Source organism: Canis aureus, chromosome 1 (genome assembly GCF_053574225.1).
Source record: "Canis aureus isolate CA01 chromosome 1, VMU_Caureus_v.1.0, whole genome shotgun sequence".
Lineage (NCBI taxonomy): Eukaryota > Metazoa > Chordata > Mammalia > Carnivora > Canidae > Canis > Canis aureus.
The window spans coordinates 41,850,544-41,877,438 of record NC_135611.1 but is presented as its reverse complement, the minus strand read 5'-3'; the positions used below and the strand labels follow the sequence as shown (position 1 = coordinate 41,877,438).

The 26,895-nt window shown below is 39.6% G+C and overlaps 1 protein-coding gene across 3 annotated transcripts in view; it reads right to left on the bottom strand.

Annotated features, from left to right (window-relative positions):
* The window catches only part of MTHFD1L (methylenetetrahydrofolate dehydrogenase (NADP+ dependent) 1 like), a 188,306-nt gene that overhangs the window by 148,306 nt on the left and 13,105 nt on the right, over positions 1–26,895 (bottom strand). For 2 of the 3 annotated variants that reach the window (XM_077896736.1, XM_077896745.1), the window contains exons 6-10: positions 26,672–26,772; positions 24,608–24,744; positions 10,343–10,454; positions 2,479–2,570; positions 779–876 (exon numbers count right to left, since the gene is read on the bottom strand). In XM_077896736.1, the coding sequence (XP_077752862.1) occupies positions 779–876; positions 2,479–2,570; positions 10,343–10,454; positions 24,608–24,744; positions 26,672–26,772 (540 nt within the window). Of the gene's footprint in view, positions 1–778; positions 877–2,478; positions 2,571–10,342; positions 10,455–17,563; positions 17,841–24,607; positions 24,745–26,671; positions 26,773–26,895 lie in introns of those variants that run through there. The other variant, XM_077896755.1, reaches the window with a different exon arrangement.

Genomic DNA, 26,895 nt, shown 5'->3' with positions numbered 1-26,895 from the left:
CCCCAGAAATGTTTTCCAACAGCATCATGCATACCCTGTATGAAGAGGGTGAGGCCAATTCACTGGAGTCAGGGCAGCCAGGGGGACCCACAATGAGGCTGGAAAATGCATTTCTCTGGCTCTGGTATCTTATCTAGTGAATTATTCCTGCACTATGTATTTCCAAATTTATGCAGAGAATATATAGTTTGCACTTCATTAAATGCTATTCTGAAGAAAATATCCATCTGGAGTATCACAGAGTAGTCAGATAATAGATATTACCATGTTCTGAGGAAAGTTGAACTCACTTCCCACGTTGAATGGTGTTTGGTTTGGTTGGTCATTTGCCCCTAGGGTAGACACCTACCTGGCCATGAAGACCAAGCTGACAGAGGAGATGGGCATTTTTTTACACTGAAAAGCATATTCCAAACATCATATTACCATATTTTGTCAACTATAAGACACCGTTATGTTATAGATCAGTAAGAAGAAAAAACGATGCCACTTAATACAGGATATGCTATTGACAGTAAGGAGCATACTGACTTCAGAAATGAAAAAATATGGATATTTTCTATACATGCTAGAACTGATAAAATATGGTAAACATGTTCATTATCATTTAATATTTAGGACTTAAATGACAGAAAAACTAGTGCAGCAATGTGATTAGAGAAAATTGTCCACCACCAAAGCCATAATACCACGAGCTATGCCCCCACCCAAAGGGTAACTTTGGACATCTGAGGCACTTTGGTGACCTGATATCACTATAAACAAATCCCGTGAATACCTTGGTACGGGGGAAAGAGGCTGGAGTTTCAAGCAGTGAAGTCTCCACCTTGCGTGCTGCTGTTCACGTAGCCATCTCCTTCCACTACTGACCATGTTCTTCAAGGGACAGAAAGGAAAGCATGTTATACCAGTAAAGGCTGACAGGGTAGGTATCTACAACTATGAAAATACTGTTTGGGATGTTATGTCATGAAAAGTTGCACAATAATCCAAGTGAATACCAGGAACAATTTTATTCACATGCAATTAGCATAGTACGTTTTTCTTAAAAAGGAAAATGTGAGACATAGGTATTTTTAAAATAGGTTAAGTGTTCACTAAAGACATCAAGATAGAATAAAATTATAGTGTGTTCTTCATCTCAGAAGAGAACAATGAGAGAAATACGAGAATGCATGAATGATCAGCTTGGACGCCCAGCTTTCAAAATCTGCAACACTGTTTTGAGTATAATCCTTTTACGGTTGGTATAATAAAACAAGAACATTGAATTGTGAAATGATGATACACAAAGAGAGACAGAGAAATTTGGCTTAGGTTAAAATGCGACACCCAATCCTTATAGAAAGGTATTATATTCCATTTGGAAGTACAAGTTTTATTTTTTTTTATTTTTTTATTTTTTAAAAGCGGGGTCAGTTTATTTATTTATTATTAGTGAGCTCTACACCCATTGTGGGTCTTGAATTCATGACCCTCCTCTACTGAATGAGCCAGCCAGGCACCCGTGGAAGTAAAAAGTTTTAATTGTATACACCACGTATGTAGGAAAGAAACTAAAAGTTGCTTCTGTTTAATTCTACTACAGCAGAAATTACAGGCTCAGGTTTCTCTCCTGATATTCAACATCACTGCCAGCAGTCCTCACCACCTTCCAGCACTAGCAGAATGCACAGCCGGCGTGGTAGCAAGCTGGAGATCTTGGGCTTTGGGTCATACAGATGGTGGTGCTTTGAAAAGCAGTCCACAAAACCTTGAATATTCCTGTCTTCAAAAGGTGGGTCAAATTCTCGTTCCCTGAATGTGAACTAGACTGCTGATTTATTTCTAGCAAGGAGGAAAAAGGGGAGCGATGATGGGTAACTTGGATAGGTAGGCCATAAAACCTACTGCAGCTTCCTCCTTGCCTCCTTCTTTGGATCACTCAATCTAGGGGAAGTTAGCTGCCCCATCATGAGAGTTCTACTAAAAAGTCTGTATGGTGAGAGTTTAGGGCATCTTGTCAACAACCACGTGACTGAGCCATATTGGAAGGGGAGGCTCTGGCCCCACTCAAGCCTTTTTGCTGACCTCCTGATTTCAACTGCATGAGAGATCCTGAGTCAAAACCATACAGCTGAGCTGCTCCCAAATCTCTAACCCACAAATACTGTGAGATAATAAATGTTTATTGTTCTAAATTGCAAAATTCTGGATAATTTATTCTACAGCAATAGATAACTAACAACAGACCCTGATTTGGGTCCCCATCCCACCCTCGTCATTTAATGAAAGGCAAGTTTTTCTAAGCTTCCATTTCCTTATCTACCAAATGGGAACAACATTATCTTGTAGGGCTATTGTGAGAATTAAATGACATTCTGTGTGTTAGGTGTTTAACACTGTGTCGGCTCAACAGAAAATACTTGTCAAATGTTAGCAACTATTATAATTATAGCTCCCAACTCAAAAACTCTCAAAGAGCTGTGGCAAACAAACCTGAATCCGCAGAGCAGCAGCAAGGAGACTCACATCATCCTCTGCAATGAGACCATTAAAATGTACCCCAAGAGAACCACATCCAAGCTTCCCTAGAAAAAAATTTGAGGAGGAAAAAAAAAAAAAGATTTTAGGATACTCTCATTTACAACCAACTGCTCCTAGTAAAAAGCCAGTGTGCTGAGTAATCTCATTTTCAACCAAGGAACTTAGGCTGTCATGGCACAGCTCCCAGGGGGTCACCTGTCCCTGGCACAGCCTTGGGACTCTTGACTGCATCACAGATTTTAGAGTCACACTGAGTGCAAATCTTGCTTTCACCTCTAACCAGGAACTGTGACTTTGGGTCTGTTAATTACTGTGGGTATTTACAACCCCACTGAGGTCTGTGAGAATGAAATGTGATGTGGTACGAAAAGGGCTTGGCATCTGATGTATATGTTTAAACAGTACATATAAAATAAAAGCAATTTCACTCATGTATACAAAGCATAAGAATGAGGACTGAAACACAGCATAATCACAGCCAAAGTGCTGTGTAGAAGATCAGGCTTTCTTTGATAACCTTAAAAATCCCTGCCATAAAAGTAATATGACCAAGTTTCCATAAAAAAATGAGAAATTGTCTTTTAGGATATTCATTTTCAGGATGATCTGGTTTTCAAAATACAGAGGCAACTGTAAGAATTCTACTTCTCCCTTCTTCAGTGGGCACTTACAAAGGTTATGAAAAGCGAGCACACATGTAAAATGCTTTAGCCTATATTCTCCCTTAGAGAAAAAGAAACATTTCTCATAGCAACTTTTTTGAATTAAGAAACTATTTTCCTCTATTTTGGACCACTTGACTTTTATATTATCCATTTTGCTGACAGTCTTTTGCAAGAAAGAGCACAAAACACTTACCCTTAAGTGTTCTGTGATGCTCTACAGTCAAACGTATTAAGGGTGTTGGAAAATTATATCCCTCTGGTATTGTTTAAAGATTAGCAACACTTCACAGTTTTATAAATCATATTTAGGCAAAAGCCAAGAGTCATAGAGAATGAGACTGTTTTGTTTTGCCTGAACCACTAGAGATCTGATCTAAAGGTCTTGTCCAAACATTATGGAAAAGAAATATACTTCTTTCCTTTTAATCTCTATCTTTAAATGATGAAGAAATAAGAAAAAGCTACATGCCAGGAGCTGGTATTATTAATTTATTAATAATGCAATTTATTAATGCATAGTCCCAGAACAGAATCACAAGTACCCATGCAAGGGAAGAATATTTCACCTACAGAGTTACACAGTAAGCAATTCCTCCCATAATCTCAGCCACTGCCTTGCATAAGACAGAAGGTGATTAAAATCAACAAAGATTTTAAAACACAATACAAAATGTGCCTACACATATATTTTAAATGTTAGAAGAATCTTGCAAGGGGATGCCTAGGTGGCTCAGTGATTAAGCATCTGCCTTGGGCTGGGTCATGACCCTGGGGGTCCTGGGATCTTAAAAAAAAAAAAAAAAAGGAAAAGAAAAGAAGAAGCATCTTGCAGGAACCAACATTTCGCTTTCTGAAGAAAGTTACTTGAATTTCAACAATGCTTTTGGTATCATAGTGTTTTCTTTTCCTTCTACTACATTCCATCCCAGACAATTATGATTAATGTTTTCTTTTTGGGAAAATGTAAAATGGTGATCTCAAGGTGACTGGATCAGATGTTGTTACTTTTTTCTGTCTACTTTTCTCTGTTTCACAAACTGTCATGAACACTGTATTGTTTTTGTAGTATGAATAGATGTCATCTTAAAACTGAGAACTTTTAAATTTGGTAACTTAAAAAACCCCTATCATAAAAGTGATAAGACCATTTTTCCATAGAAACTGAGAAATTGTATTGTAGGATATTAATGTTAAGGATAACCTAGGTAAAAAGTTCTGAATCCAGAGAATTTGAAGCAATGAAGATGGTAACTCAGTGAATTGGGAATAACATTCTTAACAAATTTCATGGCTAAAGAGAATCAAGAAAGGAAATCATGACCTCACCCCTCTGCCTGTGTAGAGGCAGGGCTCCACCCGGAGGCTGTCTACACTCTGCCTGCCAAGGCTGTCTGCACTCAGCCCACGAGTCCGGCAGGGGTCCCAGGGGTCCCGTCCCAAACCAAATGGGTCTTTTCACTTCCCACTAAACACTCCCCATTTACTCGTGGTTCTTCCAAGGACAGGTCAATGAATCACTTTAAAAGATGGCCTTTCATTTATAATTTTTCTTCCTAACCAAACTTTCTACAACAAGAAAATGTAAGGCTAATGTGTCATAATGCTTTCCCTGGAAATCAGAATGGTACTTTCCCTGACAGGAGCTGTTTTGAGACCACCCTGGGAATTTTGCCAGAATAAATGAACTGGGAGGGACCAACGCAAATTCTTCTTTGGTCTTCCTGCCATCTCTGCTATATGGACACATTTCAGCTTTTCTGCTGTCTGGCCCAGGGCACCCTTCTTATCACAAAAGCATTGTATGAACCCTCAAATATGCTCTCATCCTCTGGGAGAAATGAGTAACTTAGAAAAACTTTATGTGAAGTTTTGAAAACAGGAAAAGCTAAAAAAAAACTATAAATTAGTATAGATATTAGTATAGATAACATTTTCGAAATCACTGGCGATTAGTTTTAAGTTAAATATATTCATCTTATAGGATAACAAAAAATGCAATAAATGAAATCTTTATATAATTTTTGTAACAATGCTCACAAGGGTTGAACTCATAGCTTAAAACATTTGAATTCCACCATCAAATAACAATGTCTTATTTTTTTAACAGAATATAATGTAAGAATTTTCAAAAAAAGAGGAATTAAATTAGTATCAACTTAAATAAATAGCTCTTTTGAAATCACTGAAACCAAAGTAGGAAGAAATTAACAGAGTCTGTATATAATAAGTTGTATATTCTAAACATCTTGAGACTTTTTAAAAAGTGAGAACACTAAATGTATTACACTGAGAACTAGTTAAAAATTGAAATGAAACCTGACAATAACATTTGAGTCCAACGTTTTAGAATTTCCTGGGAGAAAAAAAGAAGTAAGGGAAACAGGTAATAGATATAATGGATTTTGGAATAATTATAGTTCAAAATTCATAAGCAAATGTCCTTATTTTATTCCAAGTGCACTAAGATAAAGATTGTATTACAAGTGTGTCTAATTTCTTTAAAGCTACCTTCTTACATTCTAAGAAACTCATTGGGAAGAGACCTTCCCTGGCCTGGATTTTCAAACACAGACTTACATTTTGCTAATATGAAATCTGAAAGCTATTTTGTGTGCTAGGGGTGTGAAGACAATCAAGTGGAGGGAGGAGGTGGTGGACCACTTAGTGGCAGCTCCTATGAAAGAGGTGCTATGAGGCAAGAGCTCATTTATTCCTCTCAAGAGCCTTGTTTCCATCGTACCCACAAGGAAACTGAAGATCACAGAACTTAAGTTATTTGCTCAAAGTCACACAGCTTGTAAATACAATGCAATTAAGAGAAAACCAAAACCAAAACAACCTCTCTTCTCTTTGAGTAAAATCAATATGACCCAAATTCCATGCTTTTCCAAACACTGTATTAATTATACTGTCTCCTTTTGGGCTCATGAGAGAGAAAGTTTCAGGTCTCCCAGGATTCCCCAGGTCGTTAGCATGAACCCTGAGATGCACCTGGGGTTCTCCTATCACTCCACACTAAATATACTTACACTCACTTAAAATGATGCTGTCAAGTACTCTGACCCATAAAATTGCTGTTTTGATATTCTTCTCTGGGCCCAACATCAGACCAGCTTCTCCTTTGTCCCATCAGGAAATAAGTCTTAATATTAGAGTACAAAATGGTCTTGCTTAGGATGAATTCTGTTCTTTAGCAAGCAGAGCATTATAAAATCACAGCTTCTGTGATTTGAAACTTAATAATAAAATATTATTGTTATAGCTAGAAAACTGAACATTAACATGTCCTTCTTTTATTTGTTTATTTAGTTAGTTATTTTTACTTGGTAAGGATTTATTATCCAATCATTAAGTCATTCGCTTTCTCAACTCACTTCCAATAGATCAGATTTTCCCTTTGGCATGTCATAGATTTTTATATGCCAGAGTAAAGAACCATAGTATAATTTGGTACTACTCAAGGAAGATACATGTTCCTCTTTTAAATCAAAACATTAGACTCATGCCACAGAAGAGTGAACAGATCCAACAAGTTAGGTGTAATTGTTTTCTGAGCACTGCCTCTGGGATATCAGCCATCTGAAAAATCTCTCCTGGGATTAAGTATTCAATAAAATGCCTCTATAGAATTACCTCATTATAAATCACCATATCCCATCTATCTTTATGGAGGGGGGGAAAGGGAGGCCTGTACCTTTAAGAGGAGTATGAAAATTTCATTATAAACCCTGCATTCACCCAATCATCAGTTATTTAGGAACCTTTCATTCTTAAGTGTGAATAAAAGCATCTTTCCTTTAAATAATGCTTTAAGAAGTCTTTGTTTAAGGTGGTGAGGTAATGCAAAAAAGGGAGAAAAGCCTTTCATCAATCTATTCAGAGATTAAATTTTCATACTAATCAAAGTTGCTAAAATTAAAATTGCCTGGGGTTCCTGGCTGGCTCTGTCAGTACAGTGTGGAACTCTTGATCTCAGGGTGGTAAGTTCTAGTCCCATGTTGCATAGAGAGATCACTCAAAAATAAAATCTTTTAAAAGGCTCTCTCTCAAAAAATTAAAATTGAATAAATAAAAGTGAAAACTCACTATCAGGAAAAATCATGCTCATATGAATGGTGCGAACATTCTACTTAATCACTAGAGCATTTTTTTTTTGTTTTTTTTTTTTGTTTTTTTTTTTTTTTTTTTACTAGAGCATTTTTCATCTTGTCTTTGCCCTCTCAGCCCTGTGTTTGCATGAGAGACAAGTTCAAGGAGATATCTATGTATCTACAAACTTCAAACTGCAATCAACCAGAGTACAATTCTGAGTCCAAGTTGATTCACTCATTCAACACTCAGTATTTATTGAGCATGTATTACGTGTCATGTACTAATTCTGGGCAGTAGGCATTCAAAAATCAAGATGAAAACTGCTAGTACTGGACCAGACACATTTAAAATAAACTAACTATAATCAGTCTACATACAGAATTGTTCTGTCAAAATATAATGCCTTGATCCTTTTTGTTCCCCCCAGAAGGATCACTACATTGAAATCTAATGTTTTTATGAATGCCTTTAAAAAAGTAAAGGTCCTCAAAAGAAACCTATTAAAAATAAGACACAGGGGATCCCTGGGTTGCTCAGTGGTTGGCGCCTGCCTTCGGCCCGGGGCATGATCCTAGAGTCCTGGGATCGAGTCCCTCGTCTGGCTCCCTGCATGGAGCCTGCTTCTCCTTCTGCCTGTGTCTCTGCCTCTCTCTCCCTCTCTCTGTGTAGCTCATGAATGAATAAATAAAATCTTAAAAAAAAAAAAAAAAAGATACAGTTTCATTTATTTAATCATAGAGCTCAAAGGAATTCCAAAAGAACACTGAAGTAGTGTCTCTCTCCAGCCAGGATTATGCCAAAGTTGTCCCTAAATATATAAACTTTAATTAAAAGAAAATACTGCAAGTAAATATAACAGCAAAGCAGCATTCATTTAAAAGAACATAAAGGGGATGCCTGGGTGGCTCAGCAGTTGAGCATCTACCTTTGGCTCAGGGCATGATCCTGGGGTCCTGGGATCAAGTCCTGAATCAAGCTCCCCTCAGGGAGCCTGCTTCTCCCTCTGCTTATGTCTCTGCCTCTCTCTCTCTGTGCCTCTCATGAATACATAAATAAATCTTTTATTTATTTATTTTTTTTATTTATTAGAGACGGGATGGAGGGGGGAGGAGGAAGAGAAAGAGAGAAGAGAGACACATGCAGAGGGAGAAATAGGCTCCATGCAGGGAGCCCAATGCAGGACTCGATCCCGAGTCTCCAGGATCATGCCCTGGGCTGAAGGCGGCGCTAAACCGCTAAGCCACTGAGGCTGCCTACATAAATAAATCTTAAAAAGAAAAGAATATAAAGTCATAATTGACTTTCCTCATCCAAATTTTAAGCAGAGGAACAAATCTGTGATGGCCATCATTTATGGCTTGGGCCTTGCTTTTTTCAGGTGGGGAAATAAAGTTATATCCCAAAACTACATATAATTCAAAGAAATTATTTAGTGCCTTTTATTTGCTAAAAGGAGAAATTAATCCTATATTCACATTATATTATACCTCTAATTGCTTTATTCATCTGTATGATATTCATGCAGAGCCAAGTACCTGAGCATTCTGGGAAATTCCTGGGCATCATCCCTGCATACTCCAATCCACCCCACCCCCTCCAGCCCCAGAGGGCTTTTAATATGATTGGTTAATTTTGGGAGGAGGAAAATTTCCTTTTTTTAAAAAAAATATTTATTTATTTATTATTTATGATAGACATAGAGAGAGAGAGAGGCAGAGACACAGGAGGAGGGAGAAGCAGGCTCCATGCCTGGAGCCTGATGCGGGACTCGATCCCGGGACTCCAGGATCGCGCCCTGGGCCAAAGGCAGGCGCTAAACCACTGAGCCACCCAGGGATCCCCCGGGAGGAGGAAAATTTCCTAGAGGGGTGGGTCTATTATTTTTCTTCTTGAAGTAACGGTTATATATTAATAATAGTTATATGAGTTTCAGTAATACATTGTTTTTTTTTCCTCCTATTACATTCCAATCCAATTAAGTTCAGTGCATTTTTTGTGGAAGAATATAAAATGGTTATCTTAAGGTGACTGGATCAAAGTTTTACACACACACACACAATTTGATACTATTCTCTATTTCACTCTTCTGTGGAGCAGTCTAGGTTTCCAGATCTAGCAAAAGTGAAAGAGGACAGAGACCCACTTTGGCTCAACCTCTGACCACCCTGGGGAAAAATGCTGCCCAACAGGCCAGCTCAGCATGGTCCTCTCCAACACTGAAACCTGAAGGCTGCAGGTAACAGGGAAGTAGGATCTCTTATACACACGTTACCCAAGGATTGAAAAGGTGGGCTAGGTACAGTGCAAAGCTTTCTTAGTCTCAGAGAGTCTTTCAGTGAATGAGAAAAAAGCATCCCTCCGGGCCTGTTCTACTGGCCCCTCGCCTGGATATGCTGATGTGGGCACAGCCCCAGCTCCTCTGAAGGGTGGTGGGGGCAGGGAGGTCTGGTATGGTCCCAGACATTCCTGGATCCCTTGGTGAAACACCATCCTAAGACCACCTGTTTCTGATGGCGACTTTCACACTGCTCTGAGGTGCCTCTGAGGCTCCAAGGAAGTGCCTGAGGGGTCACTACAAGGGGAAATCAGGCACAAGGGCTGGTCTCCATTCCCATCCCTCCCAGCAACTGTTTTCATTTGCTTTGACATGTTGAGGTTCATCTAAAGATTTCTTTGGGAGAATGGATTCTGCTCTGTTGTACAAGACTGGAAACCACTATTTCTAGTGTATCTCACACATGGACGGATAATCTACTTCAGATCACAACCGACCTGACTACTCCATGCTAGGGGCCAGGAGGGGCATGTCTGCATGTGGGAGTGGAAGGCGGCTACCGTAGCTGGCATCTTGGCTTCTCTTCACCTGACGATGTAGTTTCAGTATCAGGTAACTCAATGAGTAGGCCGTCAACATTCTGAGTTTCCTATTCTCTATACAGATGCTGATGATGACCAACCTTTCAGGGACATCCTCTCTTCTGAATAAGGTTAACATTTCTCATAACAATCTTACCTGCTTTCATTAGCAGCCCAACACCAATTTTAAGACATTTGCCCACCTGATAGGAAGTCATGGGAACAGTTGAGAACCGTAGTTCCTGGCTGTATCCAAGAAAGGGGAATCTCTTCTGGCTTAGGAGAGCCTAACACCACAATATCAGACTCAAGAAGCTAGAAAGAAAAAGAAAAACATCACATGTGTTTTAATCTGTGGCAGAGACACATGACTAGCGATCTGTGTCAACTAACTTCCGTGCAATATATAACAGCCATCCAGTTTGGTGCCACCCTAAGAACATGGACAGAATCACTTCACTAATTTCTTAATGCAGCACATGTCAGGACAAGGCATGATTATCGTATCCTAGAAAGAAAAAGGGGCACAATTTCTTCAAGGTAGCCAGTTCAGCGTGTCCACTGGGTGCAGTATCACCATCTACACGTTTTCACCACTAACTACAGTCTCCAGAGAAAGGATGGGGCCATGGAAACTACACGGATGGAGGCAGGAGACTGAAAGGGGTACAGGATGGGCGGTGTCCGGATTCATGCAGTGGCTCAGGAGGAGGGCGGGGGTGGTTGCAGGGTAGCCACTTGAAGATCTGGCCAGTTTGGGGGGCCTGCAGGCCTGTACAACTACACAGTCAAAATTAGGCCCATATGGAACTTTTACTGGATCTATGGGAGGAATTTCAAAAGCTCAAGAAAGAATCTCATTTTCTGGGAGGCTCTGCTTAGTCTCCTGTAAAACGGCTTGTTTTTTTTTGTTTTTTTGTTTTTTGTTTAAGAAAAAGGAAAGAATGCAACTATTGACACAAAACACATTCATCACAACTGTCTTGTCCAATTTTGATAACAGTGCTGGAGAAACATGTCTGGTAGGAAGGGGACATTTAGAAGAGATTGACTCTGATCTCAACCAAATAATGACCATCTGTCCCAGTACTATCCCAACTAAGCAATAGATGATCACAATCTGGATCCATGTGCAGAGGTGAGAGGTGGAGGAGGAATCTGAAGGACCTATGAGGGAAAACAGCTCTGATCGCATGTGTCAGCTATGTGGGTTGGCATTACTACCAACCCACTTAATAGACAAGGAAACTGAGGCTCAGAAAACGTAAGCATCTCTCTCATAAGTTCTGTTTCCCCTAGAGGAGCCAGTCTTAGAACACTCAATGAGGGAGAAAGAGACAACTGCCCATCCTCCACTCCCCCACACTGCTTTCCTCCCCACATTGCTTTGCCCGCAGACTTCAATGCCCTGCAACCAACCGCAGACTCTTTAGAATCAGACAGATAGAGGAGAGGAAGACAAAACATAGACATACCCATTGCTGCTACCACCACCCAAGTTCCCCATAACTAAAGGTGCTCATGCGCCCTCATCCATTCTCTGCTTGGACAGGCTGATTGCTGCGGGAAGCACCGGGTCAGCAATTCAGCCTAAGTCTTCTGTAACACACTTTGGGCAAGAGGCTGCATCCACTAACGTCTCTTAAAAATCTCAGGACAAGAGATGGCAGTGCAGGGAAGCAGATCCATGACAGGCCTAGCTGGTTTATGAAAGTAAAAGGCCAGGATCTAGAACAGATCCAAATTCCTCTGACAGAGGAGGAACACGGTAACAATTTAAAAGGCATGTCTTTTCAAAGAGCAGGTGAAGGCAACCTTTAAAGTTAGCATCCCAGGAACACCTGATCTATTTGATCAATTTGGTCACGTCAACAGGGAAAAGGGAATTAACACATTCACTGGACCCAAACAGTGCTTGCTGCTTTCCACTACCACACATTAAGACACAGGAAGAGTATGCTGAAATGGTGTCACAGTAAATCAATTGTGTGACTCACATTAAAAAGAGAAGAAGCCCCTACTAAAACTGTCATCCTTTTTTTTTTAAAGATTTTATTTATTTATTCATGAGAGACAAACACGGCGGGGGGGGGGGCAGAGACACAGGCAGAGGGAGAAGCAGGCTCCATGCAGGGAGCCTGACGTGGGACTCGATCCCAAGCCCTGTCTCTCCTAAAGGACGGCTCTGTGGGCTTTGAGAAGGCCCAAGAGGACAGGAAAATAAGTCTTTTTTTTTTTTAAGATTTTATTTATTTATGAGAGAGAGAGAGAGATGTAGAGACACAGGCAGAGGACAAGCAGGTTTCATGCAGGGACCCCAATGTGGGACTTGATCCTGGGGCTCCAGGATCACGCCCTAGGCTGAAGGCAGCGCTAAACCGCTGAGCCACCCGGGCTGCCCGTCATCCTTTTTTTTTTTTTTTTTAATGCTGTGGGACCACAACACTGTGAAACGGAATTCAAAAGTTTACTGCTAACATCCCCAGTAATCTAGTGCATTTAGCGCCACATGTTCTCCAAAGGCAGATCCTAAGAGCCGCTAAATTTTTGAGTGATGTTACATTTAGGGACAAAAAAGTGTTAAGGAAAGAGGATTTTAAACATCTGAATTTAAAAAATGTACTTCTTCATCTATTGATACTACTGGAGATATTCAAACATAGCAAGCCTCGAGAGAAAACTCAAATGTTTAACTCTCGTTGGAAATAATCAGCAGATAAGAAATGCCATTTTTGCTACATTTTCATGCACAAGAGCAGCAAAAACAGAATATGTTAAAACATATTAAAAGTTTTAAATAGTTAAGAAAAAAAAAAAAAGGAAGTTAATAAGTACAAGCCCGAAACATTCATTTTGGAAAAAGCCAAGGATCACAGGTTCATGTAAGTCCCCCAAGAACACTTAGTTTCCTACACATGGTGCTTTTGATACAACCTGTTCTTTTCATTACCTATAAAACTCGGGGATCTCATTCTGACTCCTCAACTCCATATTTAAACACAACCCTCAAGTGGGCTGTGCTAATAAGCAACTGGAGGACAGTTGATCCCACAGAGAAACGACAAAAATCTCCACCATTAGGAATGATCACATTGGAGATGCTAATTCTTTCTGGAAGGAAAACTGCTAGCTGCTTAAATCAATAAATAACTCACTGAGGAGTAAGGAAGATTTTAATGAGCTAGAATTCAAGGAGAATTATCGTCTCGCTGGCTGTTTCTACTTTCCTCCTCCCAAATGGGAAAGACCCTGGCCAAAGCCAGCCTTGAAACTCTACCTCGTAACAAAATACTGCTTTCTCTGCTGAGGCTTGAGTAGAAGCAGCTTACAGAGCACCGCCCACTCCCCAGGCGGAAGACCAAATGTTAAAACAATGGTAAGACACAGATATGCTGACCTTAACGTGGAGCATGTGGGAGTAACATAGTTTAGAGCTCATGAAAACTATTTTTCACTACGTCATTGATTTTTAAGGGGTGGGGGGGCAAGCATCAGAAAATGGACAGAGGGAGATGCAGGGAAGATGTGATTTGCAAGGTCCTAAGGAACACCATGATTTTGTATTTAGCAAAAACAAAACAAAACCAACAACAACAAAAAAAGGCATTTTAAAATTCAAATTACAGAAAGTACAACGCCCCTCCCAAGCCAGAATTGATCTTCCGCTATCAATGTGTTTTGAAAGGGCACATATGGAAATCTTAGGTATGAGATATGTATATTATCTGAAAGCTGGGATGAGTTAGGAAAAAAAAAAAGTTGAAAAATAAGTCTTGATGAATTGTGAAAACTTTGTTTTCTGAACTGTGTTAGTAACGAACAATATAGAAACAGGTTTTATAGGTCTCAGGTAATATCACAATTGTGGTCCTTTATCCAGCAAAGATTTGCTTCTAAAATTACAGTAACTTAAAGAGAATAAAGAAGGTCCAGAATTCTTAGTGAGTATACTCAGCAGCCAAATCCCAGGTGCAACTTGGGACAGACGCTGAGGTTGCTGAGGATCTGAAAATAAAAAAAAATCCCTGCCTACAAGAACTTAGAACTAGGATCTTCTAGATAGAAGATCTATCTTCTAGTGGTGCATAGGACAAACCACTATGGGATAGGAAAAGAAATGGTTAAACATCCAATTTCTACTTATTTTGCCAACACAGACATTGGTGTTCTTGATCAGTCCCTGCACATGAGTTGGGCAGGCATCACACACACAGGGAGTGGTCTTGAGGCAAGGGCAGCTTGAACTTGTTCTCCTTTTTTTTTAATTTGAGGGGAAGAGGGGCAGAGGAGAGAATCTCAAGCAGATTCTGCACTGAGCATGGAGCCCAACATGGGACTTGATCCTACAATCCAGGAGATCATGACCAGGGTTGAAACCCAAAGTCCCATGCTTAACCACCCAGGCACCCCGTGTTCTCCCACTTTTGATAAACTGGGACACATCGTTGGTCGTGTGAGCCTGGTTAAGTGGCTCATATGTTCTACAGCAGATTCTTTAGATTGCTTTGCAATGTAAGGTGTGTCTGTGAAATCTTACGTGGCACAGGGGCTCCTTGAGTATTGCATGGCAAAGTCCTAAAAAGTTAGGTGGTTCTTTTTTTTTTTTTTTCCTAATGAAATGTCACTTTTCTTTCTACAAACACCAAATTTCCAAATTTGCTGACCTTTTCTCACTAACCGACAAGTAGCTCTTTGATAGAGTTACTTTGTTTGGTTGCCCTCACACCACCAGACAGGTTTTAGGAAGGTTACTCCGGAAGCTGGACTGAGAATGGGTTTGAGAGAGTGGGAGGGAAACATGCATGGGGAGGAGACATTTGGTAGGAAGTTAGATTCGAACTCAGGATGGTCAGGGAGGAGAGGACGTTGGCTGGGATCTGTCAGCATACAGATGTAGTTAAACTCAGAAACTTGGTGATCTCAGAGAAACAGGTAGAATGGGCAGGAAAGGGGCCTTAAGTACATCCCTGGGAGTATTCTTATCTTCATGGTAAGAGAAGAGAAGCAAATGGTGACTCTGGAGTGGCCCAGGAGGTAGGAAGAGTAGAGTAGTCACACAGGCAAAGGGGAGAGGGCATAGTCAACAGGTATGAATGACACCCAATGGCCAAACAAACAAAAAGCAAAAAAATCCATTTTGGGCAATTAGGAATTCATCAGTGACTTTCCTATAGAAATGGGCATTAGCAACTCTGCCTGGCAAATTCCTGCCGTTTGAGTCAAGTGTGTTCCCTGCAGATGGAGGCTTCATCCAGGCTGAGTGTTTCATGAGCAGAGACTCTGTTTATTCATCCATTAATTTAACTTGGGATGTCTAACTTTCTAGTTGAATTAACTGAACATCTACCATAGATAGCATTTAAGGCTTTGTACCTAAGGATTGATATCCACATTTTACTGAAATATTAAGCAGATTATCAAATAGAAAGTAATCTAAAAGGGGATGCCTGGGTGGCTTAGTGTTGAACATCTGCCTTCAGTTCAGGGCATGATCCTGGGATCCGGAATCCAGTTTCCGCATAGGGCTCCCTGCATGGAGCCTGCTTCTCCCTCTGCCTGTGTCTCTGCCTCTCTCCCTCTCTGTGTCTCTCTTGACTAAATAAATATTTTTTTAAAAAGAGAAAGTAACCTAAAAGAAGAACGTCAAATCATTTTCATTCAGATCTTGTAAAACTCTGGCAAGATAAGAGAATGACAATTTCGGCAAAAGGCATTCCCCCCATCCCCTTCCTTGCACACCAAGTGATCTCATCTTGGCAAAGTTCTTTTCCTTTCAGAAATTGGGCATCTATCTTTTTTCCACTCCTCTGTGATCAGATCACTGGCTTTTAAAACTAAGACCTATCTTGTGCTTCTTTTGTAAATCAGAATGACTACAAGCCAAACGGACAGTTAAGGATTATGATTAACAGCACTCATCTATCAACTTTTTCCTCCGAAGGATAAGAAATGACCTTGCTTTTCCTACATGTTCTAAGTCTACCTCTTACAAAGCCATTCAACACACTTACCACTCCATGTAATGAGAAGAGTACCAACGAGATTCAGGTGGGTCCAGAATCATAGACAAGACACTTTCCCTTCAGGTGTAGCTGATGCTGACATGAGGTATAACACATAAGAGAAGGAAAGTACAACCTCACATCTGGTAATGGGAGTATTTTGAAGGATTCATAAAAAATAATTCCCTTCCTCACACTCTAGGGAGAAAATCAAATTAAAAAGGATGGCTAAGAGAGGAGAGAGTCTGTGTGTGTGTTAAGGAGAATCTAATATGACAAAGACCCAGAGCCACGTGGCACAAAAAGGAGGAAATACCTAAGTCATAGTTCCCAGAGCAGCACTAAGCCAGCCAGGCCTCACAGAGAGAGGCAGGACAGCCCTGACGATCTACCTTCTTGTTAACCCGGTACCTAAATAGCTACAGCCTGCTGGAGTTACTGCAAGTGATGCAGCTGTGGAAAATTTAACTTTGTATTTCCTGACCCGTTTGCATTTTCCAATTCTGAACTTTGGATTACACATCTGCACATTTTTTTTGCATTGTTTCCTCTGAGTCACTCTCAGGCTTCGGGTCACCTCCTCTGGAAAGCAAAGAAGTTGCCCTGGACAGAGGGGGGCCTGAGGTGCGGTCGGGAGCGTGCTCACTGGAGTTACAAGACCTTGGCTCAAGTGCAGGCTCTGCTGCTTCTCATGGGTGACCAGGCTCACCACCATTCATCTGCATGTGTAACGTTAATGAGATGCTAGAGGAAAAAAGTTTGAGGACCGTATCTTTACTCAAATGTAAGGTGCTTTATTGTTGTGGATTATGTTTAATACCTACCAATTCAAGTATTCTAATTCTTTAAATCCTATTTTAATTTTTTAATTTGGGAACATCATTTACACTGGGGAAGAAGGGGTGAAAGGTGGAGCTGGGCTCTGCCAACGTGCAAAGAGCCCAACAGGGACGATACTAGGTGGACTGGAGGGGATACCTCTGGCCTGTTTGCTACAGGATGCGCTGGGAGCCCTTCTTTTGTGCTTATGCACCTCAAACTCTGTATAACTAACAGGCATGTAACCATATATGGACCCCTGGAGTGCATGCCCATTGGTTCCAACAGATTCTCTCACAAATCCTTTTCTCACCAATGCTAGATATAATTGGCTTGATTTGGAGACTTAAAAAAAAAAAAGTCCTATTCCAGTGCACCTGGGTGGCACAGTGATTCAGTGTCTGCCTTCGGCTAAGGGTGTAATCCCAGGGTCCTGGGATTGAGTCCTGAATTGGGCTCCCCATGGGGACCCTGCTTCTCCCTCTGCCTGTGTCTCTGCCTCTCTCTGTGTCTCTCATGAATATTTTTTTTAAAAAACAATAAATAAATAAATAAATAAATAAATAAATAAATAAATAAATAAATAAAATAATGATGTCTTACCTTTTGTACCCACCAGTACCTGACAGCTCAGATGAGGAACATCAGAGATCAGTCCCAAGACATTAGACTTGCATTGAGTTCACTCTTGTTTTTTCCCAACAGTTTGTCATCCCAGATAGAGGAGTAGCAGAAGTAGACTCAATACCATTCCCTCCCTGAGGCCTTGGGCTTGTCACCAGCCTGCCAGGGAGGGTGTCAACCTCCTTGAGAGGGCAGGTGGGGGGTCCCAGTCACATTGATAGTAGTCCCTCTTCTTTCACCACACCAGTTACAGGTGCAGGTGGTGGAGGAGACTGTCCCAGATCCCAGGGCACCACAGATTTTGTGCCAAGCAAATACCAAGGTTGTTCAGTAATGTGTGACTAAGTGACCTGAGTCATGGAGGGCACAGAGCAATCTTCAATGGATTTTTCCATGTTCATGGGCTGAAAATGCCTCTGGATGTCACTTCCCATTATTCTCACTCCTGCCACTCCCCAATCATTGCATCACTTACTAACTCCAGAGAGGGGGGTGAATAGGACTCTTTTTTTAAAAGAAGATTTTATTTATTTATTCATAAGAATGTGCTAAGCTATTATTCTCATGAATAAATGAATAAATAAAGGCAGAGACACAGACAGAGGGAAAAGCAGGCTCAACGACTGAGCCACTCAGGCATCCCAAAAAGGCTAGACTTTAAAGGTACTTTTAAGAGACTGGGTTTTGTGATGATCTAGAATAAGAGCTGACTCAGGACAGTGGCTAAAAATGCAGGCTGTACCACCTCTATCATTTTATGACTTTAGAGATTTGGAAAGTCTCTACTTCTTAGAGTCTCAGTTTCCTTATCTGTGATATGGGGAGAATGAGAATTTTCTGAACAGGAAATCTGTGCAGAATCAATGAGACAATGTGAGCAAAGCACTGAGCCTGATTCATGGTGCGAACTCAACTAATGTGAGCGGTCATTACTGTCGTTACAATAGGTCATTAGTTTAAGTGTGGCCTCTACTGTGAAAGAGTTATTATGCTCACCAGAAACCTTGAAGGCCAGAAGATAGTAGGGTAACATAAAGTGCTGAAGAAAAAAAAAAAAATCTGTCAATGAGAATTCTCCATCCAGCAAAAAAGGTATTTCAAAAACAAGGGAGAAATTAGTATATTCACATATTAACAAAACGAAGGGAGTATATTATCACTAGACCTGCCCTACAAGAAATGCAAAAAGGAGTCCTCAGGGTAGAAATGACAGGACACTTGACATTAACTCCAAGCCTTATGATGAAATAAAGATCTCCAGAAAAACCAGTATTATTGTAATTTTGGTTTGTAAGTATGTTTTCTTTCCACAGCATTTAAAAGGCAAATACATTATAAATTTAAAAATATTTTTTTAAAAACCCCAATCGTGTAACTCACTAATCTCATCTAGTTAATATTTTTAAAAGATTTTATTTATTTGACAGAGAGAGAAGGAGAGCACAAGCAGGGGGAGCTGCAGGGAGAGGGAGAAGTAGGCTCCTGGCTGAGCAGAGAGCCCAATGAGGGGCTCGACCTGAGCCGAAGGCAGGGGCTTAACTGACTGAGCCACCTAGGTGCCCCTAATCTCATCCCGTTTAAAAGCTAGGGATTTTTTCCCTCCGAATCTTTCGAAAAAAGGATTATTCTTTTTTCAGGATTTCATATGTACAATACAAACATATTTAGAATTTTCCAAATCACTTTTATAAGCCATGCTGTGCAGTGAATTTAAACTGGAAATGACTGTGATCATTTAGCTTTGCTCAAAAAAACCCAACATACTTTGATCCTTTAAATGGGAAAGACTTGGATTTTTTCTGTTCTTGTGTTAGTACTAGTTTCGAGGGTCTCTTTGGTTAGAAGGAGGAGAAATGAGATCCTTTGAGAAAAACAAAATAAAACGGTTCTCTTATTTCTGGGTTATTTCTTATACACACAGCTGGGATTGACCCGATCTGTCACAGCTGGAGGCCATTTCACCCGGTCCTCCAGCTGTGTCTAACCACAAATTCAGAAGAGGCTCTCCTGCTAGCAGTACCGAGTAAGGGGGTGTGCACATGGGGCCCCAAGGAACCTGTCAACCTCTCTTCCCTGGAGAGGGGTACCACTCCAACTCATAAATACCAAATGCAGAACATTCCCTCACCTCAAATTGCTTTTGGCATCAGAGTGAACTCATCAGGGTGAGGAAGAGATAAGCCAGTTCTCACTGGGCAGCAGCTCTGTCCAGTCCCCACATTGGGGAGACATTCCACACCAGGGGTCTGGGAAGCTGAGTGTGGGGCCTCTGTGTGGGTGGAGGAAGGGTGGTGATTCCTTAGCCCTACCCAAAAACAATCAGATCCAGTGCTTTGGCTTACTGACATCTGATGCTCCTCCACAGCATGCAGCTAATTTGGACAAATGCCCAGACATTCTTCCCCTCCCCCACGCATAAATGCATAACATATAGCAAAGCCCAGAAGTGATGCTCAAACAAAGCAGGAAAGTTATTCTTAATTTTCAGTGACACACTCAGATGGGCATAGAATGGTAAAGCTGCAAATTACAAAAGTCTACTCTATTTTGCACAAAACTCTAAAAAGGTACATCTCAATCCTTCATGTTCAGGCCCCATGGAGATTTTATGCATAATCAGCATCCATTTCTATTTAACTAACTCTATGTAACCATTCCTCTATATTGTAGGGAGGAATAACATTCCCATAAGAAGTAATTAATAAACAAGGAACACCCACCAGACACAACTTGAAGTACAGGGGCTTCTGAGTAACAGAACGAAGAGAGGTCCCCCACAGCCAGGAGCAAAGGATCTCTGTTAAATTACTTAAGGTTGGGGATACACCTGGTAGAGAGTGGGGGATGACCCTGGACAGGCCAAAGCTGGGCATCCACTCTTTCCAAGACAGTCTCTCTTTTTTGCTTTGGTCTCATTCCCTCCACCTCCACATGTTGTTGGGAAGCCTCACATAGGCGTCTCTCCTTCTGCCAGCCATACATTAGAAAGAAGCATATCTACCGGGCTTCCAATGAGGGACCTAGGTCCCACTATTTTTTAGCTTACCTCCTTATGATTTAATCAACCCACTGACTTTTCCACATTGTGAAGCTTGCCAGTGCCTTTCCTGACTCACCATTAACAGCAGCCAAGCAATTAATGTGGATGTCTGTAGGTGCTAAGTTCTGTGGTAAGCAAACTTATATCACGGAATGCCCCCAGCAGCCCTATGAGGTAGGGGGTATAACGATCCCCATTCTACACATAAAGAGACAAGAGACAAGGTTCAGAAAAGGCTTGAATCTAGAGCTGTTTGTCACCAAAGCCTATGTCCTAATCCTTACCAAGAACACAAATACCATGTCTGACTCCACACCCTCCAAGGCAGTTCCTACCGGTAGCAATAGGCTGTAATTGCTTGTACGTCATACCAAACTTGAGAGGTTATGTGTAGTGGAGGAGGTGGTACACAGGACTCTAATGTTACATGGTCACCTCTGATCCCCAACCTCTCAGGAAGGAAATCCCCAACCAGATGGCCAACAGGGGCTCTTGTTCCATGTCAAGTACAAATAAGTCTATTAAGAAATGCTTTACAAATATGAGTTCCTTTGACCTAATAGCCATAATCTTCTATTTCCCCTCTTCTTTCCCCAACACTTATCATTGCTGATAAGGAGAGCCTAAATGTACTATCATCTTACATTGTGCTCTTTATTCCTTGTTGATATAATTAGAAAACAAAAATCCCAAACTGTGGTTACATTTACATGTTCACTGTTTTTCACAGTGAAGGAAAGTTTCCTAAGGGTGTGGCAAGGGTGGACATACCCTGTCCTGGGCAGGACCCCAGGATGCAACCCACGTTGAGGTGCTACCACTGTAGTCTGCAGAGGTCTGCTGACCCTTTGAAACAAGGCCTAGCCACGGCCTATGTTTTAGAAATACAATACAGAAGAGTGAAAAGTCAAATGTCAGGAGGCATATTGTGGGGAGGTACATGGCTAGTGAAGTTCTAGACGCTGGCATGAAAATAGAAAGATAAAGGCTTTGCCTCGTGGTGGGACAAGTAGTAAGTAGGCCAGGTAGAAGGGGGCTGAATTCTAGAGGCCAAAAAAATTTCAAAGATGAGTATGAGGAGCCCTGAACCTTCCTTTCCAAATTTCCAGCTACAAAGATGAAGCAATAAGGAGAAAGTCCACAGTCTCTAAGATTTACAGTGATGCCATTATAAGTGCCCAGGAATCAAGAAATAGAATGTGTGTGCAACACAAACTATTCCAGAGAACTTTCTTGGATATCTACCCCATTTCTGGATTCTCTAGAGAGTAAAGCCACTTGATTGTTCTCAAAGTTAGGATGAGATTTATCCCAAAGAAGAGTCAAGGTGATTTATTTCCATAATAAAAAAGTACTTTGAAAGATGTCTTTGTTTTACAAAAATACAGATACAACTAGCAAAGTATCTGTGACAGCTGTGAAAACATTCAGTTGCCAATGAAGGTATTTTTCTCTTTTTTGCCACAGCTGTTCAGTTCAGAGTAAGGTCTGTTTTCCTCTTCCACTAAGCTTCCAAATCAAAAATCCCCGACTCTGAATTTCAAAACCTAGTCCTTGAATTTTCTTGAATAGGCTGCCACCATGTGGTGACCACTAAAAAGGCACATAGGTTTGAGCTTAAATGTGAGACCACATTTCTTAGCTGTCTTAATGGGAGAAAGAACTTTGTTTATTAGATCCATCTGCCACTCAAATATTACAATTCTCAGTCAAAACACCTGCCTTCCCTGGACAGGACTACAACTGCTCATCTCTGTTCTCATGGGGCACATGAGGAACGTGTATTTTTCGATGTTGTTCTGCAGTTACTCTATTGTACTTAACCCTTTTAATTTAACTTCACAAATTTGCTTGAAATTTTTGAAATTAAAAACTTTTATTAAGTGTTCCAGCCATGAAATTGTAAAAAAATGACATAATGCACTTGGACACCCAGCCCATTGCCCAGAAAAAAGGCATGATCAATTTAAGTGAGTTTTCTTTCCACCTACACCCACCTCTTTGTCCCTATAGTTTCCTGATTTAGTTCAAGGTCCATAGATTTCTTTATTCTTTTACTTAATATATGAAGCCCTAAAACATAGATATATATGGTATTGCTTTTAGACCTCAAATAAATGGTGTCACATGCAATATCCCTTGTGCAAATGCTTTTTTCTAGAAAGCACTATATTGAAAAATTCTTTCACATTGATATTTATAGCTCAAGTTCTCTTCAAAATTGTCTTGTTTTTGGCCTTCTGCCTCCAGGTAAATTTTAGAATCATCTTGTCAAACAATCCAAAATAATAATAAGTCAAAAAAAAAATAATAATAATAAGTCAAGACTTTAACTCAAATTTATAGATTAATTTGGGCAGAATCAGTATCTTTAAGATATTGAGTCCTCTTATCCATGAACATCGTATCTGTTTTTGATTCTTCAATCACCTTCATCAAAATTACATAATTTCTTTCAAAAGATCAGAAATAACTTCTGTTAAATATATTCCTAAGTACCTTGTATTCCCATTGCTATTATAAACTATAATTTAAAAATTAATTTTTAAAAAGTTAATAAGAAATTATGGGGCACCTGGGGTGGCATAGCTGGTTGAACATCTGACTCTTGGTTTCAGCTCTGGTTGAGATCTCCGGGTCATGAGATCAAGCCCTGCATCAGGCTCTGTACTTAGCAGAGAGTCCACTTAGGGCTTTCCCTCTCGTTCTACTGCTCACATGCATGAGCTCTCTCCCTTTGTCTCTCTCAAATGAATAAATCTTTAAAAAGAATTTTTGAACTGTGAGTGCAGTGTTTAGAAATGCAATTGGTTTTTGCATCTTGATCTTATATCCAAGAACCCAAGTGAATCTTACTCTCCTCTTTTTCATAGATTCTTTTGGGCTTTTTATGTAGGTAATATTATCATCTAAGATTAATGACAGGGTAGTGTCTTCCTTTCCAATCATTATAAATCCTTTTTTCACATTATGCCTCTGTCTAGTAATTCCCATAGAGTGCTGATTAGAAGTACTGATAACAGGCACCCTTCTATCTTTCCAAATTTTAAAAGAAATGTTTCTAATATTTCATTATTAAATGAGATACTTGCTCTAACTTTTTATAGATATTTTATTGGGTTAAGGAATTCCTTTAATTTCCTAGACCAAGAGTTTTTTTAGGAAACAAAATCATAAGGGATTTTATCAAATGACTTTTCTGTATTTACTAGGTGACAGCATGGTTTTTAATCTGATAACGTGCTGAATGTTAACAGATTTTAATGGATTTTTCTGATATTAAACCACCCCTGCAATCCTATGCTAACCCCAACCTGCTGCTGGATTTGGTTTGCTAACATTTTGATAATGATTATTTTATCTAGGTTCACAGATGAATGGGTCTATAATTGCCCTTTAGCATCTTGTCCTCTGGTTTGGACACTCATAAAATAGGCTAGAAAGTGTTCTCTTTCTATTCTTTGGAGAAAAAATTATGATCTGTTCTTTGATGGTGGCAGAATTTGTTTGTGTGGTTAGTGGGCAGACTGATCCAATGTCTTTACTGTGTAAAAGTCTAATCAATTTTACTTAAATCCATTTTGTAAGTTACATGTTTTAGAAGTTTTCATTTCATATAAATTTTCAAATTTATGTCTAACATTGTTCATCGCCTCCTTTTTAGAAAATGAGTTTTGTTCTGTGGTTATGCCTCTTTGTTCATTCCTAACATTGCTGGTGTTCTCCTTTTGTCTTGATTATTTTGGCTAGCAGTATTTCCATCTTACTAGACTCTTCCAAGAACCAACTTTTGGCTTAGATCATAATCTCTCACATTTTGCTTTCTATTTCATTAATCTCTGCTCTTTATTGTTTTCATCCTTTGAGATTTTTCTGCTCTTCTTTCTCTTCTTACGTTCAGTGCTTAGTCTATACATTTCTAGTCTTTTCCCTTTTCTAATATAAGCACTTAAAATTATGTTTTCCATATAAAAGATGTTTACCTTGCTTTGAAGATGAGGTGTCTTCCATTGAGAGGTCATTGTCATGGATCCTCTTCTCTGGAACAGGCATTGCAGAGCAGCTTCCAAAGACCCATGGGCTCCTATTATCAAGATCTTCTTTCCATCTAGGTTGACACCTACCCACCAAATGGGAATTCAGTATTATAATCAAAACGTGAGAGCCTTCCTCCCATGCAGTTTTAGTATAAGGAAAAATAACCCCTTAAAATTTGGTCCTCTGAGCCATGTTATAGCCTACGATGACTATCAGCCATTAATTTACTCTTTGTGAATATTATGGTAGAGTGACTGAGAATCATCATGCTGATAATTCATATGATGGAAAAATAGGGTCTACATGGGTTATTTCAGCTTAATGGCTAATGTCTTAAAGGTATATATTAAAAGTTAACCTTCTAATGGAAGCTTGGTATATATTTTGGAGATTTTTTACTGAAGTTACTGAAGTATAATTGACACACAATGTTACATTAGTTTCAGGTATACAACATAGTGATTCAATAAGGCTATATGTCACGCTATGCCCACCATAAGTGTGACTGCCACCTGTCACCATACAATGGTATTTTAATGCCATTGACAATATTCCCTATGCTGTATCTTTCATTCCCATGACATATTCATTCCATAACCAGAAGCCTGTACATTCCATTCCCCTTCACCAATTTTGCCCACTCCCCCCTCCCATCACAACCACCAGTGTATTCTCTATGTTTATGGGCCTGTTTCTGCTTTGTTTTTTAGATACCACATGTAAGTGAAATCATATGATATTGGTCTTTCTCTGACTCATTTCACTTAGAATAATACCCTCTGGATCCACCCATGTTGTCACAAATGGCAAAGCCTCACTCTTTTTTATGGCTGAGTAATATTCCATTGTATATGTATACTACAACCTCTCTACCCATTCATCAATCAGTAGATACTTAGATTGCTCCCATATCTTGGCTATTGTAAATAGTGCTGCAATAAACATAGCGGTGCAGATATCTTTTGGAATTAGTATTTTCATTTTCTTTGGGTGAATACCCAGGGAATAGAATTACTGGATCATACGATATTTCTATTTTTAATTTTTTGAAAGAATCTCCATACTATCCTCCACAGAAGCTACACCAGTTTGCATTCCCACCAACAGTGCACGAGGGTTCCTTTTTCTCCACATCCTCACCAACACTTTTATTTCGTTTTTGATTCTAGTCATTTGATTGGTGTGAGGTGACATCTTATTGTGGTTTTTATTTGCATTTCCCTGATAATTAGTGATATTGAGTAATTTCTTCATGTGAATGTAGGCCATCTGTATGTCTTCTTTGAAAAAATGTCTATTCAGACATTTCTAATTATTTCAATTATATTATTATTGGATAATGAGTTGTGTAAGTTCTTTATGTTTGGGATATTAAATATTTTGGAATTTTTGTTTGATTGTTGTAAGTTTGGGTGTAAAAGAGGGACATTTGCTGCTTTTTTACTCAAGCTGGAATAGAGAAAAATTTAGTTAAATTTTTATATATTCAGCTAGAAAGACCTTAAAATATATGAAACAGACAATAATAATTTACTAATTAAATCTGATAACTAAGAAAGAAATTATTCATTTCTCTATCACTGACATAAAAGAGCAAGGTCAAGGGGAGAATAGAGGAAATTAAATACTGATTATTGAAAGAGATGCTCCCTGATAAACCCCAAAGTTTCCATACTCTGAACTATATCTGAAAGCTTCCTCATTTAAATCTTAAACATAAGTTTTATTTAACTTTACATATTGACAGACTGAGAAGTTGAAGGTTGGGACATTTTTCATTGTGGTTATTCTGAGTGTTCATGAGAGAAGCTGAGCATTTGTTTACAATAGGTCACTCATCTTTACTAGTTTCTTTATAAAACTGTAATACAGTTGATCCTGTTAGAAAAATTTGTCAGTCATTTATATCTCCCAAAAGATAAGAAAAAGAGCCGACATTGAATATCACCTCCATGTTTCAATTAGAATCTTCCAAAAAGAAATCCTTATTTCTGAAGGAGCCATCCTACCTGACTTTTCAAGAAGTTCAATTACAGCTCTGGCCACAGGTGAGACGTAACATTCATGGGCATCCCCACGGACCAGCCTCCCCAGGTTTATGTCTGTTACTCTGAATTTGAAAATAAGGAAAGTTGTAAGTCAAAACTTGGTCACAATGTACTCATCTGTAACACAAGTATGAATCCCAAACAACACTGGATAAATAGAGTATAAATAGAGTATATTAAGTCAT